The following is a 16,722-nucleotide window of genomic DNA, read 5'->3' as shown; positions in this document are numbered from 1 at the left end:
AGTAAATTGGATGCTTATCTTGCTGGGATCCTATAACCCCAGCTGACTTCCTGCCCTTTGGGCAGGGGGCTGGACTCGATGATCTCCCAAGGTCCCTTCCAGCCCTGATGTCTATGAAATCTATGAAATCTATGGCCATGTTGCTCAGAACTCAATGGGGGCAGCAGGGACCGGATGTGGCAGCTATGTGCCTTAACTGCAGTCCGGCACCCATGGAGTGAACTGTGAAGCTGGATGTGGCGGCGGGGGGAGCGGGGGGAAGGATTCCTGTTCCTGCCAACAGCATAGAGGTGACTCATGGAGATTCTCTTTGGTTCTCTTTTTCAGTACCCGCTGGTGGAGCTGAAGGTGAGTGTCCCCTGGTACGCCCCAAGATGCCTTTATTATCTCTGGTCCTTTGCATACAAGCAGCAGAGCAAGATTAGGATGAAGCTTCAGAGATGCTGAGCACTCATAGTCTCATGGCACCTGGTTCTTCAGCACTCCCAGCTCCCCTTCACCCCAGGCAATGAAAAGCAAGACCTGGGATGATGTGTCCTGCCCAGCAACCCCAAGTCTGGGTGGCAGGCTGGGCCCTGCAGTGTTTCTGTCTTCCCAGCAGCCCAGAGGAGAATGAATGTGGGGTAGAGACTGGGTGCCTCACAGCACGGCACAGGTGGTTCAGCCTTGTGGGGTATGTGCCCTGGCTTCTTCGGTGAATACTCAGTGTTCAGAGTATTCTCAGTCCCCACCAGCCCTGGGAGAGCCAGAGGCCAGGGCTGGGGTGCAAACCCACAAGAAATGACAGAGCCAGCCCACGTGGCAGTCAGGCAGGCAGCTCCGTGCCCACTACTTTCCCAGCTCCAGGAATAGTATGGCCTGTAAGGCAGCTCTGCTCACCTGGTGCTAGCCTTGCAGATATGGACCTCAGCCTCTGCTGCACTCACCTCAGCCTCTGCAGCAGCCCCTGAAAAGCAAGAAACAGGATCAGACAGGGCCCTCTCTGAGCCCATCTCTCAGACTGCAGCAGGAGAGTGTGTGCATGGGGGGTGAGGGCAAGGAGGGACTTTGATCTGGTTTCTTTTGATGGAGGCAGGATCCCAACCATAATCGAATTGGCCAGTGGCTTGATGTGAGACCGGATAGAGGCATCACACAACTGTCCTTCCAGCTGGCTGCTGAGCTGCCCCTGGGGCGCTATACCGTCAGCGTGCCTGGCAGGGGGACTTCCAGCACCTTCATTGTGGAGGAGTATGGTATGGTGGGGGTGAGGATGAGGGGGCATGAGAAGCCTCTGGCAGTAGCCCCTGGGGAGCCCCATTGTGAGGAAAGCCTGTATCCTGCTGAATTATGCTTAAAGGGCAAATGGGGCATGCCATTGCTGAGGCTGCCCAAGCTCAGGGCTGGTCTGCCAGCCTGCTTCCTTTCTGAACCCTCCCTCTCCTATCTCCTCTCTCCCAGTGCTACCCAAGTTTGAAGTGATGGTGACAGAGCCTTCCCAGGTCTTCACATATGACACAGCTTTTCCACTGAAGGTCTGTGGCAGGTAAGATTGGAGGGTCCCTGGTCAAGACTGAAGGGAGAAGTGGACCAGAAAGTGTGTGAGGTCCTGTCAAACAGTGGGCGGGAAGGTTTAGCTCTAGCTCTGGGGGCTCTGAGCTCCAACAAAGATTTTTCACAAACTGATCCAAGCATTTTGGTGACTCCCAGCATAGCTCCCAGTGGATAGCTATGTTCAGCAGTGTCCCAACTGGGAGGCAGGTCCTCCCCATGTAGACTCCAGGAGCAAAGCAGAAAGTCACTGTGAGCCAAAATGGGTTGTAACTACAGAGCCATGTGGGGAGCCCAGGGCTGGAATAGCAGTAGAGCTGCAGGGCATCAGAGAAGGGTGCTGGCAGAGCTGTGGAAGTGACATAGAAAACGATGCTGCAGGGCATATTAATATATACATGCCCATTCATGTAAGGGAAAAAGAGGGCAGTGGAGTGAGGGCAGAAGTTGGAATACATCTAATCTCTGGTTTTCCTTCCTGGGCAGGTACACATATGGGAAGCCTGTTCAGGGCACAATCCAGGCCTCTGCGTGTCAAAAAACCAGCATTTGGTACACTGACCACATGTCATCAACTCTCACAGACCTCTGCTGGAAGTACACAGGCCAGGTGAGGAGGTAGCAGGAAGGGTGTCTAAGAGGGTGGTGGGAGCAGGTGGGGAGACGGAAAAAGCAGGTCAGGGCAGATGAATGTGACAGAGAGCATAATGCCAACTTGGCACAGTGGGCACTTCCCAAAGGGCCCTGGCACCAGGTTGCTGCATGGGGGTGTCTGTTGAGTCAGAGAGAACAGTGCCTTCTCCACAGTCCCACCTCCACATCCAATAACGCTGCTCACCACACCCTGAGCAAGCCAAGCATGCCTGAGCCTTTGCCACCCAGCAGGTTGGTCATCTGCCTGTGGCTTTCCTCTGGGTTACCAGGCATGAGGCTGCCTGTCAGCAATTGTCATGAGTGCTCCTTGCCCATTTTCCAGACCGACCAAACTGGTTGCATCTCAGCCTCCGTGAACATGTCCTTCTTCAACCTGGTCAACTACAGGTTTCGCCACAGCATAGAGGTGAAAGCCACACTGGTGGAAGCTGGAACAGGTAAACCATGAGGCTTGCTAGCTGAGCAGTGTGCTTGCACGTATGCATGCAAGGATGTTTCCTGCTTCTCCTTTCCTTAAAACTGAAGCTCTCAGGGGTGGTGGAAGATGGAAACAATTCAGCTGGAACCATCTCTGAGATGGACAGGGCAGCCTCTTACATTTGGAGATTCACAATGGTGCCTGCCCTACTACCTCATCTTTGCTGAGTTCCTTGTTGACTCTGAGCCCTGCTGGGAATATGTACTGTTCCACTGGCCATGGATGGACAATGCCCTCTGCACCATGCTGCTGAATTACATGCTCTGTCCCCTGCAGTACTGTATGAGCCTCTGTGCCTCTGGAGTCCTTGCAGGCACGGGACTCTTCCGTTAGCCAAAGAGGGGTTTTTAGCTCTTGTGCTCCTACCCAGGCTCTCACACAAGGGTTACAGACAGGCTTCAGTTGCACTGTGGCCACCTTCCCTTTTATAATGATAAGACTGGAGGTGGGGTATTTTGCCACTTGTTTCCTGTGATGCTCCGGGGTCAGGCCATGGCTGATGGGCAGGTCTGTTCACTGGCTCACTGCACATCTTGTCTGTCTTCCAAAGGGCTGGAAGCAAACACCACTCATGTTGCACCTATGTCTGAACGAGCTGGTTCACTAAGTTTTGAGGATTTAGACAGATATTATCATCCAGGACACCCCTACAGTGGGAAGGTGAGTGGGTATTAGAGGGAACCCAAAGTATGGTACATGGTGTTAGTACCAAGGACAGAGGAAGGCTGTGGCAGCCCCTCAGCTGACCTTTTCTATCATACCCAGAGATTGTCTCTGTTTCTCACCCTCTCTGGAAGGGTGGGAATGGCAGTTACCTTATCCTGAGCCATCCCAGTCTCACTGGCCGGATTGCACAGACACCCCTCTCCCTGATCTCCTCAGGAGGAGGTCTAGCTGGTCAAAAGTTTGCATGACACTGCTGTTCTTTCCCTGCTTCTCCTCACAGATTAAAGCGCTGGGCCGAGATGGCTCCATACTGAAGAACCAGGAGCTTATCTTGGTATCTGTGGCAGAGAACAACCAGTTCGACCAAAACCTCATTACTGATAGCACTGGGGTGGCCACTTTCACTCTGGACACAGCTGTGTGGAATGGAAGTGATGTGTCTCTGGAGGTGAGTGGTCTGCAGTGCAGTGCAGTGAAGTACCTCACCCAGGAGGCTGCAGAGATATGGGCGGTGGTGTGCAAAGTGCCACTTGGGCAGGCTGTAGGATTCCTTTTGCTGTATTTCTTAGGTCCTGTCACTTGTCTAGGAGGGTGTTAAACAGTCACCTTTCTTTGAATGTCTCTGCTCCCCCTTGAGTTTCCCCTTTCTGGGTACCTAGAATACCTGGGAGACTCAAGCATTGAGTTGTCCCCGCTGGCACCATAACTTACAACAGGGCATTGACTATTTGAAGCTAACTTGCTTCACTATAGAGGTGAGTAGGCAAGAGAAGCAAAGGGAAACAGCTATGATTTGACATCACCAGGACTGACTCCTTTCCCCTGGAACTGTATGCCATGTCTGCAGCTGAGCATGTAGATCTCAGATTGGCCTCTTCAGTCACCCCTGGACTCAGTGATGACTTCCCTATTTACTGGAAGGCTGTTATCTTCATCTTGAGGTACTGCCAACAGTGCCAGTCCTGGGATGGGAAGGGATTTGCTTTGGGTTCTTGTCCCTGGGGTGTGGTTATGTGATAGCATTTCACTAGGGTAGCTGAACTGAATTACCCAAGCTGGACCCAGGGTCAGCATTGTCAGCAGTCACTCAATATGAGGCTGATAGTCTTCCAGTAGATGATAGGGAAGTCAGTTCAGTCATCACTGAACTGTTATAGAAGACAAGCCACCCACCATGTGTGGAAAAGCAGCCTTGTTGGACCTCCAACCACACTTTCAGATAGATATGGCTGGGGCCTTTCACTCCCTGGTTGTCTACGGTTGTAGACAAGTGGCCTTGTCTGTGGCTGATGTTCAGGTTTTATCCATCCTGCAACCAGGCTGTTCCCTGTCAGGTTTGCTTAATGACATACTAGAATAGCCTGTTAGGTGCCCGAGTGGGTAAACGTACAACATGGGACTTCCCATATACCTCAAATCCTGCCTCTGTCAATGGCTGTTGCAGAATGTCACAGGAAGTTGCAAGAAGCCCATTAATGGAAAATGATAGTTGAACATCCAGAAAGAAAATTTCTTCCTAATATCAAGTATTTGCTAACTGGCTTCAGGGTATAACCCAGCATGCATCTCCGTTCTACATAACTTTGCTCTGTGTCAGGGGTGTCAAACTCATGTGGCCTCAGGCTGAATCCAGACTCGTTTCCAGTATCAGGGCAAGTGGCAGTGGCGTTAACCTCCACATCTCTCTGTGCCACTGTGTTGGCTCAGGCAGTCCCAGTGGTTAACACTGCTGCTGAAACAAGTCCTCAGTGGGGCTCTGTACCTGAGATTTTGGTGGCAGGATGCGTGACAACAGAGTTAACCCATGCCCGTGGCTTCTTGACCTGGATCCAGCCTGTAAGCCCTATGTTTGATACTCCTGGTCTATGACTACTATAGGGCCATTTCTATGTATTTACTACCTGTTTTCACAAGTCTCACATTATCATAAGTCTTTGGCAATGCAGCTCATCTGCTGTAAAGTACCTGAGGACAGAACGTTGGGCCTCCTGCCCTACAGCACAGGCTGCCAGGGCTTGATCTAAAGGAGGAGATGTGTTAGTCATAGCAGCATTAGGTCTTCTGAGCTGACCATGATGTTACCAGACTTAATATTAGACTTTAGGTAGTGGCACTGAAGATACAAATGCTTGAACATGAATAATCTGTTCTCTGAAAAGAGCATTTATTGAGCACAGCAAGATGCAATTTCAAACATAAGACAAAAAAACACAACAGAAAAACTTTGCCTAAGGTAAGAGACAGCCACTGGGTATGTCTACATGTACACTTTAAAGCACATTAGACTATTTTAACGTGCATTAAAGCATCACAAAAAACTGTGAACATTAAAATAGGGTAGTGTGCATTTTTCTAGTACCTCACAGTGGAGGTGCTAGATTAAATGCACATTACCTAAAACACATTAATGAATGTGTAGATGGGCCGACTGACAACACACAACTTAGCTTAACTTTAAATGCAGCATAATAAACCAAAAAGACAACAGAAAACCTTTCATAGATCTTACAGCCAGGGTGTCCAGACTGGAATAAGCTCCCTCCAGAGGTAGTGCAATCACCTACCCTGGAAATCTTCAAGAGGAGACTGGAGGGTCACCTGACCCCAGTTGTCTTTTCTGCCTGATGCAGGGGGCTGGACCTAATGATCTTCCAAGGTCTCTTCCAGCCCCTTACAATCTATGAATCTATGTAACCCTGAGAGCAGAGTGTTTCCTTGCAGCCAGGTATTCGGAAAGTCTTTCTGGGGGATTTGCAGGTCATCTTAGGGGTGAAGGCGGTCCCACAGGCCTCATCTTTATCTGGGTTTTTCTAAGGATCTATATCCCCCTTTCTCACTTGGGTCCCTCACCTATCCCATGTCTCTCAACTCTCATGACTGTCAAGTGTTCAGCATCTCTGTCTCTTGCCTCTTCTTAGCCATTCTAGTCTCTCACCCCTTACAGGTTTCACTTTGAAATGCAAATATAGCCCCCTGCCTTCTTCCCATCCCCTGCTATCTCAGATCATGCACTTAATATCTGTTACATAGCTTCAGAATCAGTTAAAGGGCCCACACTTGTTATGACTGTGCCGGGTCTTTTCCAACACATGCATGCCTGTACACACACATGCAAGCATGCACAGATGTGCGTGCACACACCGGCCAAGACCACTACAGTTCTCTCAGGACCTGCAGTGTCACAGCAAGTGCATTACTGCCTTTGTTTCTTTTCCAGGGAAGGTTCAAGTTCCAGGATCCAGGGCCCAAGTCCAGAAACACCATTCCAGACTACCAGAATGCTTACTTCCGCCTGCAGCCTTACTACACCACCACCAAGAGCCACCTGAAAATCCAGCGTCGGTGGGAAGAGCTGCCCTGTTACCAGCCACAGGAAGTCCAGGTGGAATACAATGTGGACCCAACAGACCTGGGAGAAGATGGCAATGAAGCCACGGAAATCCTCTTTTCTTTCTATGTGAGCACCTGGACCAAAGTGTAGACAGAGGTTAAGATAGTGTGTGCATGCAAGCCTGCATGTGGGGGAGTGGGGAGCAGCAGAAGAGGTGCTGGCAGGGTGGTGAGGTAGGAACTGAAGCTGAGAGTCCCCTGGTTGAAGCTCTTATCCCATCTGATTTAATCCTTAAGGCTCTGAGGAGAGAGCATTTCTGTCAGCTCTTCCTCCCCTGTCCTTCCTGACCCTCTCATTGCACCCTGAAGCAGAGTGCTCATCCCCTTCCTCTCTCATGGTGCCCCCTGCTCCCCCAGGATTGGACAGCCAACTTCTTTTGAAATTCCCCAGGGAGGTCCCCAAGCAAACTTCTCCCTGCTGGTTCACTTCCCATCAGAGAGCAATGTGGGGAGGTGGGGATGGGAGGCAACTTCATCACACATCTGCTTCTGGTAGACCTGCTGTTCCAGTTGCAGCACTCTCCCCTTAGTTGTTGATGCTACCCAATATGTCTCCTGCAGGACTGGAATCTTTTCTCATCTCTCTCCATCCCAAGGCATGCACTTCCATATGAACCCCTGTGGGCACATTGCCCTCCAAATGCAAGCCACCATCTCCTAGGTAGTATCCATCGCTCTCTATTCCTGCACAGTGTGCAGTCCACACAGGACACACCTCTCCTCTCTGATTTCTGCCTTCATGAGCCCTTAAATGAAGGCAGAGAACTTGTTTTTCCTCCATACCATCTGTTTCCCTGCCTGAACCTGTCCTCCCTTTGACTTCACTTTTCCCACTGGTTGAAAACCTGGAGATGCATCATCTGAGACTCAGAGTGGAGATATGAGGGAGGAGGAAGCATCTATTTCCTTAGGTGGACTTATTTGGGATGCTTGACTTCCTTTCCTAGGTGGTGGGGAATGGGCGACTCATAATGGATGGTCAGAAACACATTAACATCACAACAGATACCGGTAAGTCCCACAGGCACCTTTCCTGAAATGAAGAGCAAAATCCTTCCAGTGCTGCACTGCAGTGATCATTTAAAATCACAAAGAAGTGGCTGAGGGGAGGCAGCATGAAATGGGCCCAAGGGCTAGAGATGGGCTGAGGTGGGCAGGTGGAACAGGTATCAGACCTGTTGGATGAGTTCTCATCTTCCTCTCTCCCCTCAGCTTGGGAGGGCTTGTTTGTCATCCCTCTCACCTTCACCTCCCAGTTGGCTCCCAACCCGTTCTTGGTGGTTTACACCATGTTCCCTAATGGAGGCATTGTTGCTGATACATTCCAGTTCAAGGTTGCCACGTGCTTCAAGAACCAGGTAAGGCTTATGGCTGGGGTGGTTGGGCCTGGGATGGGTTCAGGAAGAAGAAACAGGAGGGAGAGACAGCTGGCTATTTCAGCTCAGGGCAAGTACATACACAGAACCTCAGCATAAGCATCATGGGAACCACAGCCACCCCATGGAGAGCTCTTCCTTCTCCAGTTCAGCCATTTCCTTTCCCTTTATTGCTTTTCTGGTCCTGTTTCAGACTCTGTCCTTCTCACAATCCATTGCTCTAGGTCACCCTGGAATTCTCCCAGAAGCAGGACTTGCCAGGGGCAATTGTGACTCTTCGGCTGAGGGCAGTGCCTAACTCACTGTGTGCTGTCCGTGCTGTGGACAAGAGTGTCCTGCTCCGTGCTCCTGAGACCGAGCTGTCCAGCGGCAGTGTGAGTAATTCACTGCAAATGGTAGAGAGAGTGATAGGAGAGGAAGAATGGTGTAGGCATTTCTGTAGTAGGAATTGAAGTGGCAGATGTCCATGTCCATGGGGAGAGAGTTGGGCTTGAAGCTAAATTTAAAGCTTTTTACTTTCACACTCTTTACTCGTGATTTAAGTCAGCAAACAGGAAACTTTCATTTCAATAATTGGTTTTCATTTTTCATTTGTTCTCATTTATTTTCTTAAAGGTAGTTTGGTACCGATTTAAATGTATTGATAGAGACTTTATATTAAATTTGGCATTTCTTTTTTACTAACCAGAAAGATGCACCTTGTCCATGCAGATTTATTTAAGCAGTTATTTAGCATAGCACATGTCTATTCAGATTTTTTTTCCTTTTTTAATTGTTCAAGAAATGAGGAATAAGATGTCTTTTTTTTTTTTTTTACTAGATTTGTTTTATTCCTGATTTGTGTCCAAGCTCTGCTTGGGAACTGGAATTCATTAATAATGACCAAAACCAGCATTTAGATCTATTTGTATCCATCTTGGTCTCAGCAGTGATGGGAGAACACAGGGTGTCTGGGATTAAAATCTGGAATGAAGGGTTAGGGGCAAGTGTTTTGTCCTTGGCATCAGTGGTTTGGTTTCCTAGGTCTATTTGTGATTCTGCAGGTGTATGGCATGTTCTCTTTCCCAAGTGGAGGTTACCCCTATGAAGTTGATGAGGATATTGACTGCTATATACCAGGAGTGAGGCCATTTTCTATACCTGACCTAGAACCTGTGCCTCTGGACCGTCAAAGACGTTCCACCTTATGGTTTGACCAAGGGGCTGACTTCTTCAGCTTTCTCAAGGTAGCTTCCCACATACCCTACAGCAGTTTTTCTTAGTTTGGAGAGAAGACATGTAACCCCTCCATTGTGAGACAGGCCTTAGTGAGGTTATACCATTACTAGAACCATGCTATTGCAACAGAAATATGACTTGAAGTGCCATGCTCCTGTGAATAGGGTCCCTTTTAAAATTTCCCCCTGCCCTTCCATCCATCTCTCAATTACTTTACAACAATTTTACTCTGTTTACGAATCAGAAGAGAGTGAAGTTAGTTCTTTCGTTGCCAGCAAACTAGACTCTGTTGGTCTGAGGTGCCTGCATCACATTAATCCCTGGAGTTCAACTCTGTTGAACTTAATGGGTTGACTCTAAAGGTTGCACTTGAACCCAGAAGTCACTTGACAGAAGCAGATGGGATCAATGTATGGTGAGCTGTTAGTTGTCCAGTGGCAAAAAAGAGATGAGATTTTTGTCAGCAGAAGGAACACTGTTGACGTCTGTTTTTTTCTTTTCAGTCTCTCTGAACTCAGAGCTAGTTTTTCAAGTATTCAGCTCCAGCTGCTCCTAGTTAGGCATCAGATTTACAGCTGGACCGTTGGGGAGAAGTGCCTCATGACCTCTGCAATGTGACCTCAGCTCTGCTAGCACCAGGCGCACTGCATGTGCTGACTGATCCCACTGTCCACTAGAGACCCTGCTGCAGCATGGGATGAACGGTCCCATGCAAGGGCAAACAGTATGATCAGATAGATCATGGATCATGCAGTCAGTGTCCTTGTTGTGGATTCCTAGGCAGGGGAGAAGGCAGAGAAGGGGAGATGAGAACCCAAGATAAGCAGAAAGGCAAAGACAAGACAAGGCAATGGAACAAATGGTACATATTAAGATATTTAAAGCCCTTCTTTACCAGTGTCTCATTTCCACCCATTCTCTAATTTAATGCAGGACACAGGTTTGAAAATTCTGTCTAATGGCAAAATAAAGAAACCTCTGGATTGTTCAGTTAATGGTAAGGGGTTCCCAGTCTCTCTCATTTTTTTGCTCCCTTAATCCACTTGATGGTCATGTCTGTGGGGATCATCTGCTTTGTCCCCCTTCCCTCCTTGCCTTGTGTCTGTTGTCCAGTACATCTCAGAGACTGTCTGTGAGAAAGCAGCCAATTGACTGGTGTTATCTGTTTTCCAGGAATACCCCAGGCTTTTCCTCTTCTGGGAGGAGAGGAATTGGGATCCAGTGACTCCCAAGTCCGGCAGTATTTCCCTGAGACATGGATCTGGAACCTCTATTTCATCAAGTAATTTTGGATCAGATCCCAGGAAGAGCAGGGCAAGTGGGAGGTGATGGAGGGCTTGGTCCAAAGGCAGGGCTTGGAAATGCTGCTGTGAATCAAACTGCCCAGGCTTCGGGGTCTGGAGTGTTAATGTTCTAAAGCACAGGTTGGCAGGGTTGGAGGAAGGGCAACAGGATCTTGGGCGTGGGGGAAGGCACCTGTGTTGATTTTGTGACTGACACCAAGTTACTATATGAATATGTGCAATTACTCTCCCTATCCTGTCTGTCTGCAAGGTAGAGACCATGATATTACTCTGCCTCCTGAGAGGTTAGTCCTAATGCCAAGAAGGCCTTTGAGATCTGTGGCCGTAAGGTGCTAGAATTAACCCAAGTGTTAGCATTTATCATCAGTGGATTATTTTTCCCTCCCTGAGAACCTCTTCTCCCTGCCAAACATGGGGATCTGATTTCTCTGCAGTGAGACAGAGGAGGCTCTGGTCCTGTTCAACATCCCTGACACCATCACAGAGTGGAAGGCCAACATGTTCTGCGTGTCAGAGAGCAGTGGCTTTGGGATGTCACCTACAGTGGGGCTGGTTGCCTTCAAGCCAATCTTCGTGGATCTGGCCCTGCCTTACTCTGTGATCCGTGGGGAGTCATTTATGCTGACGGCCACTGTCTTCAACTACCTGAAACACTGCATGAGGGTGAGGCGTGTTCCAGCTATGGTCAGCTGAGTCCAGTGGGGTTGTGCCCAGCTCCCCACCCACATGCACAGAATCAGGAATCTGTCTTGAGGAATCTTGTCCTCATACTTCCCTCAGGCAACAGGAGGTGAGGGCAGGCACCCAAGGGTCCAGCTGCCTCAGAAATCTGTAGAGTCACTGTGGGCAAGTCTGTGGGCTGGCGCGTGCATGGGCATATCTGGGCCCCTGGGAAGCTTTGGCTTCAGATCCAAAAGGTTATCTCTGCTGCTGAACTTCCCCATCAGAGAAGGCAAATGGGTAACCCTTTGCCCTTTTCTCCATATCCTGCCCTAGTTGTGTTTCATAGTTTCACAGTTTTATAGTGTCTGCTTACTGCCTCCCTTGCTCTTTTGCACAGATCCAGGTGATCCTGGAAGAGACTGAGGAATATGAGGCAAAGGCTTCATGCAAAGGCTGCAAATACATTAGCTGCCTATGCACCGATGAAGCAAAAACCTACTATTGGAATGTGACAGCCACCAAATTGGGTAAGAGGACTCAAGGAAATAAGGGGAGAACAGGGAGCAAATGTATTGGTGGGCCAGCTCAAACAATTGTTTTAGCCAATCCAGTATCCTATATGGCTGCTTCAGTTACGTCAAGAGTCTGGTTTATTCCACTCAATCAGATCAGTAGTCCACTTGTCCTGCCTCCCACTCTTTACTCCATTGCCATACCTTGTACATCAGTCTGTTGTGAACCCTTATGCTCATTCCCATGGTGTGCCTGGCTCCTTGGGCAAAACTACATATGAAGTACAGAGGTGCAGATTGCTTTGAGCCCTGTGACATGAGAAAACATTTCCCTTATTGCATCACAGCAGGAAGCTGGGAAGGATTGCATTGCTGTACTTGACATTAGTGTCAACAGAGACGTATCAGTATTGGGGGTAGGAGCAGCAACATTTGGCAGGTAAAGGGGCACACAGCCAAAACAAAGTTTGAAAATCAGTGGTATAGATAGTAACAGCATAAAAATCTTATCTGAAAGGGAAAACGCTATAGAAACTCTTTGAGTAGAAATTCCATGCTTGAATAAAAGGAACAGGATACTAGGATCATACTACCGACCACCTGATCATGAGGGTGCAGGTGATTATAAAAGCTAAGAGAGATTAGAGGAATCCTAAAATCAAGACAGGCAACAATAATGGGAGACTTCGGCTAGCCTCACACAAACTTGGTAAATACCTCATTAGGGCAAGATGCAGAAATAATGTCTACTTTTTAGAACGGGGTGTCCAGCCTTTTTGAATGTGAGACCAGATCATGAACTTTTTATCACCCAGTGGGCCATCCAAAGGACCCCCTCCCTGCATTAGGAAGCTGCTGAGGGGCTAGGGGAGGGACAAGATGTGGAAACGGAAGTAAACAGCGGTTACTTTTGTTTCCCGTTGCAGCACCTCAGGCCTCAGAAAATGACTCGGCGGGCCACATGGTGGCCCAAGGACCGTATGTTGGACAAGCCTGTTTTAGAACAACTTGCCTTGGAAACCCACAAGAGGAAAAAACAATTTTAGCTCTAATCCTGATTCACATACGGGACCTAGTTTAAGAGGCTTCTGCAGGGGCAGATTCAGAAGGGTGAAGTGGTGAGGTTGTACCCCTTTTGGCTATGCCATGCGTAGGCTCTTGGTCTTGAGTCTAACTTTCACATTGCTGAGGAGCCCAGGGGGGCAGGCCTGCTACCCCTCCTTTCCCCTACTCCTGAGCTCAGCAGGAAGTGGGAGGCAAGGAAGGGGTGAACAGCAGTAGCAACACATCCCCTGGGCTCTAAGACTACATAAAAGCAGGAGCTCCAATCAGCTCCTGTCCCAATCAGCTGTTGCACTGAAAGCTCATTGCTCCCACAGAACTCCATCAGGAGCCCGCACCGACCAGGCAGTAAGCTCAGAGCTCACTACACGTGCACGGCACAGCCAAAGTAACGGGCTGCACGTTTCTTGCCCCATTCCTGGATCCATTACTGGCTATCTATAGGTGTCCTGCTTTGTAGAAGTGATCATAATATCATCAAATTCAACATTCCAGGGCAGGGGAGTAAGCCATATAAATCCACCACTCCCATATGCAACTTTTGGAAAGGAAATTACACGAATATGAGGAAGTTTGAAAGAAGCTAAAAGGAGCAGTCAAAAATGTGTAAGGCCAGCAGGTAGCCTCAAAGCTGTTTAAAAACACCCAAATAGAGGCTCAGGAAAAGTATGCACAGTAAATCAAAAAAGAGCATCAAGCACGCCAATACAAGCAGAATCTTTAAATGAGGAAAACAGGAAAGTGTACAAACTCTGGCAGGTCACATATAAAAGCAAACTTAGATGAACAAAAAATCTCTAAGGATTGTTAACAATGAAAACTTGTTAAAATTACACCAGAAGCAGGAAGCCAGCTAGAGACTTGGTGGGACCATTAGGTAACAAAAGTATGAAAGGGGTACTCAGGGATGATAGGACCAAAGCAACAAAGCTAAATTAATTCTTTCCGTTTGTTTTTACTGCAGTGGATATTGGGGGGTTCCTGCCCCAAATCAATTCTTCCTAGCATGTAGGTGGAAGAACTGCATTATATTGAAGTGACAGTCTTCAGCATAGGAGGTTTTAGAACAAACCAATAATTAAACACTGATAAATCACGGGGAGTGGATGGTATTCACGCAAGAGTTCTAAAGGATGAAAATTGCAGAACTTTTAGGAGCAGTTATATGTAACCTTTTGTTACAAATGGCTTTTGTGCCAGACGGCTGGCTGGTTGCCAACATAGCACCCATCTTCAGAAAGGGCTCGGGAGGTGATCCTGGGAAATAAAGACCAGTGAGTCTCATTTCTCTCGCTGGCAAGTTGGTAGACTCCATAATAAAGAATAAAATCTGCTGTCACATGGGTAAATATGATATGCTGGGGAAGAGTCAGCCTTTTTGTGAAGGAAAATCCTGCCACACCAATGTGCTGGAATTTTTTGAGGCTGTTAACAACCATGGGGACAAGGACGTTTCAGTTGATATAATATATTTGGATTTTCAAACAACTTTTGACAAGGCCCCTCACTAACGGCTGTTAAAAGTGAATTACTATGGGATTGGAGGTTAGGTTCTTTTGTGGGTCAAAAGTTGGTTAAAAGATAGGAAACAAAGGGTATGGCTAAATCCTCACTTTTCAGGACAGAGGAAGGTCAATAGTGGTGGTCCCCAGAGACTTGTAGTTGGCCTGGTTTTGTTCAACATTTCCATTAATGACCTAGAAAACGGAGTGCCCAGTGAAACCTTCAGTTTTGCAGACAATACTAAATTATTCTGGGTTGTCAAATCCCAAGCTCATGGTGAGGAACTGCAGAAAGATCTCACAAAACTAAGTGAGTGGGCCAAAAAAGCGGTAGATGTACTTCAGTGTCAACAAGTGCAAGATAATGTATATGGGCAAAAATGACCTCAAATATCCATACACAGTGTTGTGCTCTGAACTAAGTATTATGGCTTGGGAAAGAGACCTTGTAGTTTTGGTAGGTATTTTGCTAAAAATATCACCACAATATGCAGTGGTGACTAAAAAAGCCAGTAAAATGTTGGGTATCATGAGAAAGGTATTTGAAAATAAAACTGAAAACATGATCATGCCACTATATAGATCCATAACGCACCCACTTCTTGAACACTGTTTGCACTTCAGGATTGCACGTCTCAAAAAGGATGTAGCAGAATTGGGAAAAGCACAGAGAAGGGCAACCAGGATGACCAGGGGTATGCTGTGAGAGGAGAAACTGAGGAGTCTAGGACTCTTCAGTTTGGAAAGGAGAAGGCTGAGGTGGGAGTTATACTAGAGGTCTATAACATTATGAAGGGTATGGATAAAGTGAATAAGGAACTGTTATTCACTGGGTCTCAAAATAGAAGAATTAAGGGGTACCCATTCAAACTCAGGAGATAGGTTTATAACAAATAAGAGAAAGTCTTGTTTTTAGGCAGTGCATAGTTCACTTTCTGTGCCAACAAGCTCTAAAAGTTGTGGAGGAAGATAGTATAATCAGGTTCATCAAGGATTTAGACAAATTCATGAAGAATAAGTCCATTTATAGCTCTTGTACAGAACTGTCAGGGATGTATGATGTATCCTATGACACCCCTAAACTAATAATGGTAGATACCAGGGAAGGCATGACAGTGGGGAATCACTGCATATATATCCTGTTCATGTGCTTTCCCTCTAAAGCTTCTGCTACTGCCACTGTCAAAGATGGTATGCTGGGACAGATCATCTGACCCAGTATGGCACTGCTTATGGTCTTAGCAAACTATTTGAAATTAATAAAATGAAATTCAATAAGAACAAATACGAAGTCCTATAATTAGAATGGAACAATCACAGGCACAAATACAAATTAGAGAATGACTGGCTAGGCTACAGAACTGCAGAAAAGGACCTGGGGGTTATGGTAGACTATAATATGAATAAGAGTCAACAGTGTTCCCTTGTTGCCAAAAAAGCCAATAGTGTGCCAGGTTGTATTAACAGAAGTGTTGCCTGAAAGGCAGGGGAAGTGATTTTTCTACTTTATACAGCACTGGTGAGTTTTAGGCACTGCACTTCAAAAAGGATGTGGGCACATTGGAAAGAGTCCAGAAAAGAACAACAAAATGCTTAGAGAGCTAGGAAACATGACTTATGGGTGGGGGGAGGAAATCAGAACTGGGGTTTTTAGGACTGAAAATGAGAAGACTGGGAGATAGGGATTGATAACAGTCTTCAAATACCTGAAGGGTGGTTGTAAAAGAGGATGGTGATAGACAATCATTGGGGATGGGATAAGGAGAAATTGGCCTTAAACTGTAATGAGGGAGATAAATGTTGGGTGTTAGAAAGAATTTTCTCACTGTGAGGATGGTTAATCATTGCAACAAACTACCAGGAGAGGCTGAGCAATCTCCATCCTTGGAAGTTTTCAAGAGCTGGTTAGACAGACACCTTTCTGGGATGATTTTTGTCAGAGATGATCCTTCCTTGAGTAGGGGGTTGGACTAGATGACCTCTTGAGTTCTCTTCCAGCCTTGTTTCTCTGTGGTGCTATGGTCCTGTACTTTGGGTTTCTACAGGATCATAGAATCCCAGAAAAGAGGCCCCAAGAGGTCATCTAGCTCGGAGTTTCTTAACCTATGGGTTGCGATCCAAAAGTGGGTTGCAAGAATATATGAAAGAGTTGCAAACAAACTTAAAAAATGGATTCTCCTTTAAAGAAGAAAAACATGGAAAGGCATGCATTTCCCTTCGCAGGGTGGCAGAGTTCCAGCCTGCGAGGGGCTGCTTGGGGATAGCGGGAGTGGGAGGAGGGTGATCAGACAGGGGGCACTATGTGCATATGCGTGCGCACACATGCACGTGGCAGCCAGGCAGTGTTGAGATCAGCTCCTGCAGGTA

The 16,722-nt window shown here is 47.4% G+C and overlaps 1 protein-coding gene across 6 annotated transcripts in view; it reads left to right on the top strand.

Moving 5' to 3' along the window:
• A2ML1 (alpha-2-macroglobulin like 1) overlaps positions 1-16,722 on the top strand; it is a 57,269-nt gene that overhangs the window by 20,251 nt on the left and 20,296 nt on the right. For 3 of the 6 annotated variants that reach the window (XM_019544144.1, XM_019544142.1, XM_019544143.1), the window contains exons 6-21: positions 328-348; positions 1,076-1,235; positions 1,441-1,525; positions 2,017-2,140; positions 2,507-2,621; positions 3,213-3,322; positions 3,609-3,776; positions 6,546-6,785; positions 7,666-7,729; positions 7,931-8,076; positions 8,319-8,468; positions 9,138-9,320; positions 10,246-10,309; positions 10,486-10,594; positions 11,051-11,279; positions 11,677-11,806. In XM_019544144.1, coding sequence (XP_019399689.1) covers positions 328-348; positions 1,076-1,235; positions 1,441-1,525; positions 2,017-2,140; positions 2,507-2,621; positions 3,213-3,322; positions 3,609-3,776; positions 6,546-6,785; positions 7,666-7,729; positions 7,931-8,076; positions 8,319-8,468; positions 9,138-9,320; positions 10,246-10,309; positions 10,486-10,594; positions 11,051-11,279; positions 11,677-11,806 — 2,098 coding nt within the window. The other 3 variants (XM_019544145.1, XM_019544146.1, XM_019544147.1) reach the window with 3 other exon arrangements.

This window comes from Crocodylus porosus, unplaced genomic scaffold, assembly GCF_001723895.1.
Source record: "Crocodylus porosus isolate Cpor-Errol unplaced genomic scaffold, CroPor_comp1, whole genome shotgun sequence".
Taxonomy (NCBI): Eukaryota; Metazoa; Chordata; order Crocodylia; family Crocodylidae; genus Crocodylus; species Crocodylus porosus.
Note: the sequence above shows the minus strand (reverse complement) of the source record. Positions and strands in the feature narration are given on the sequence as shown.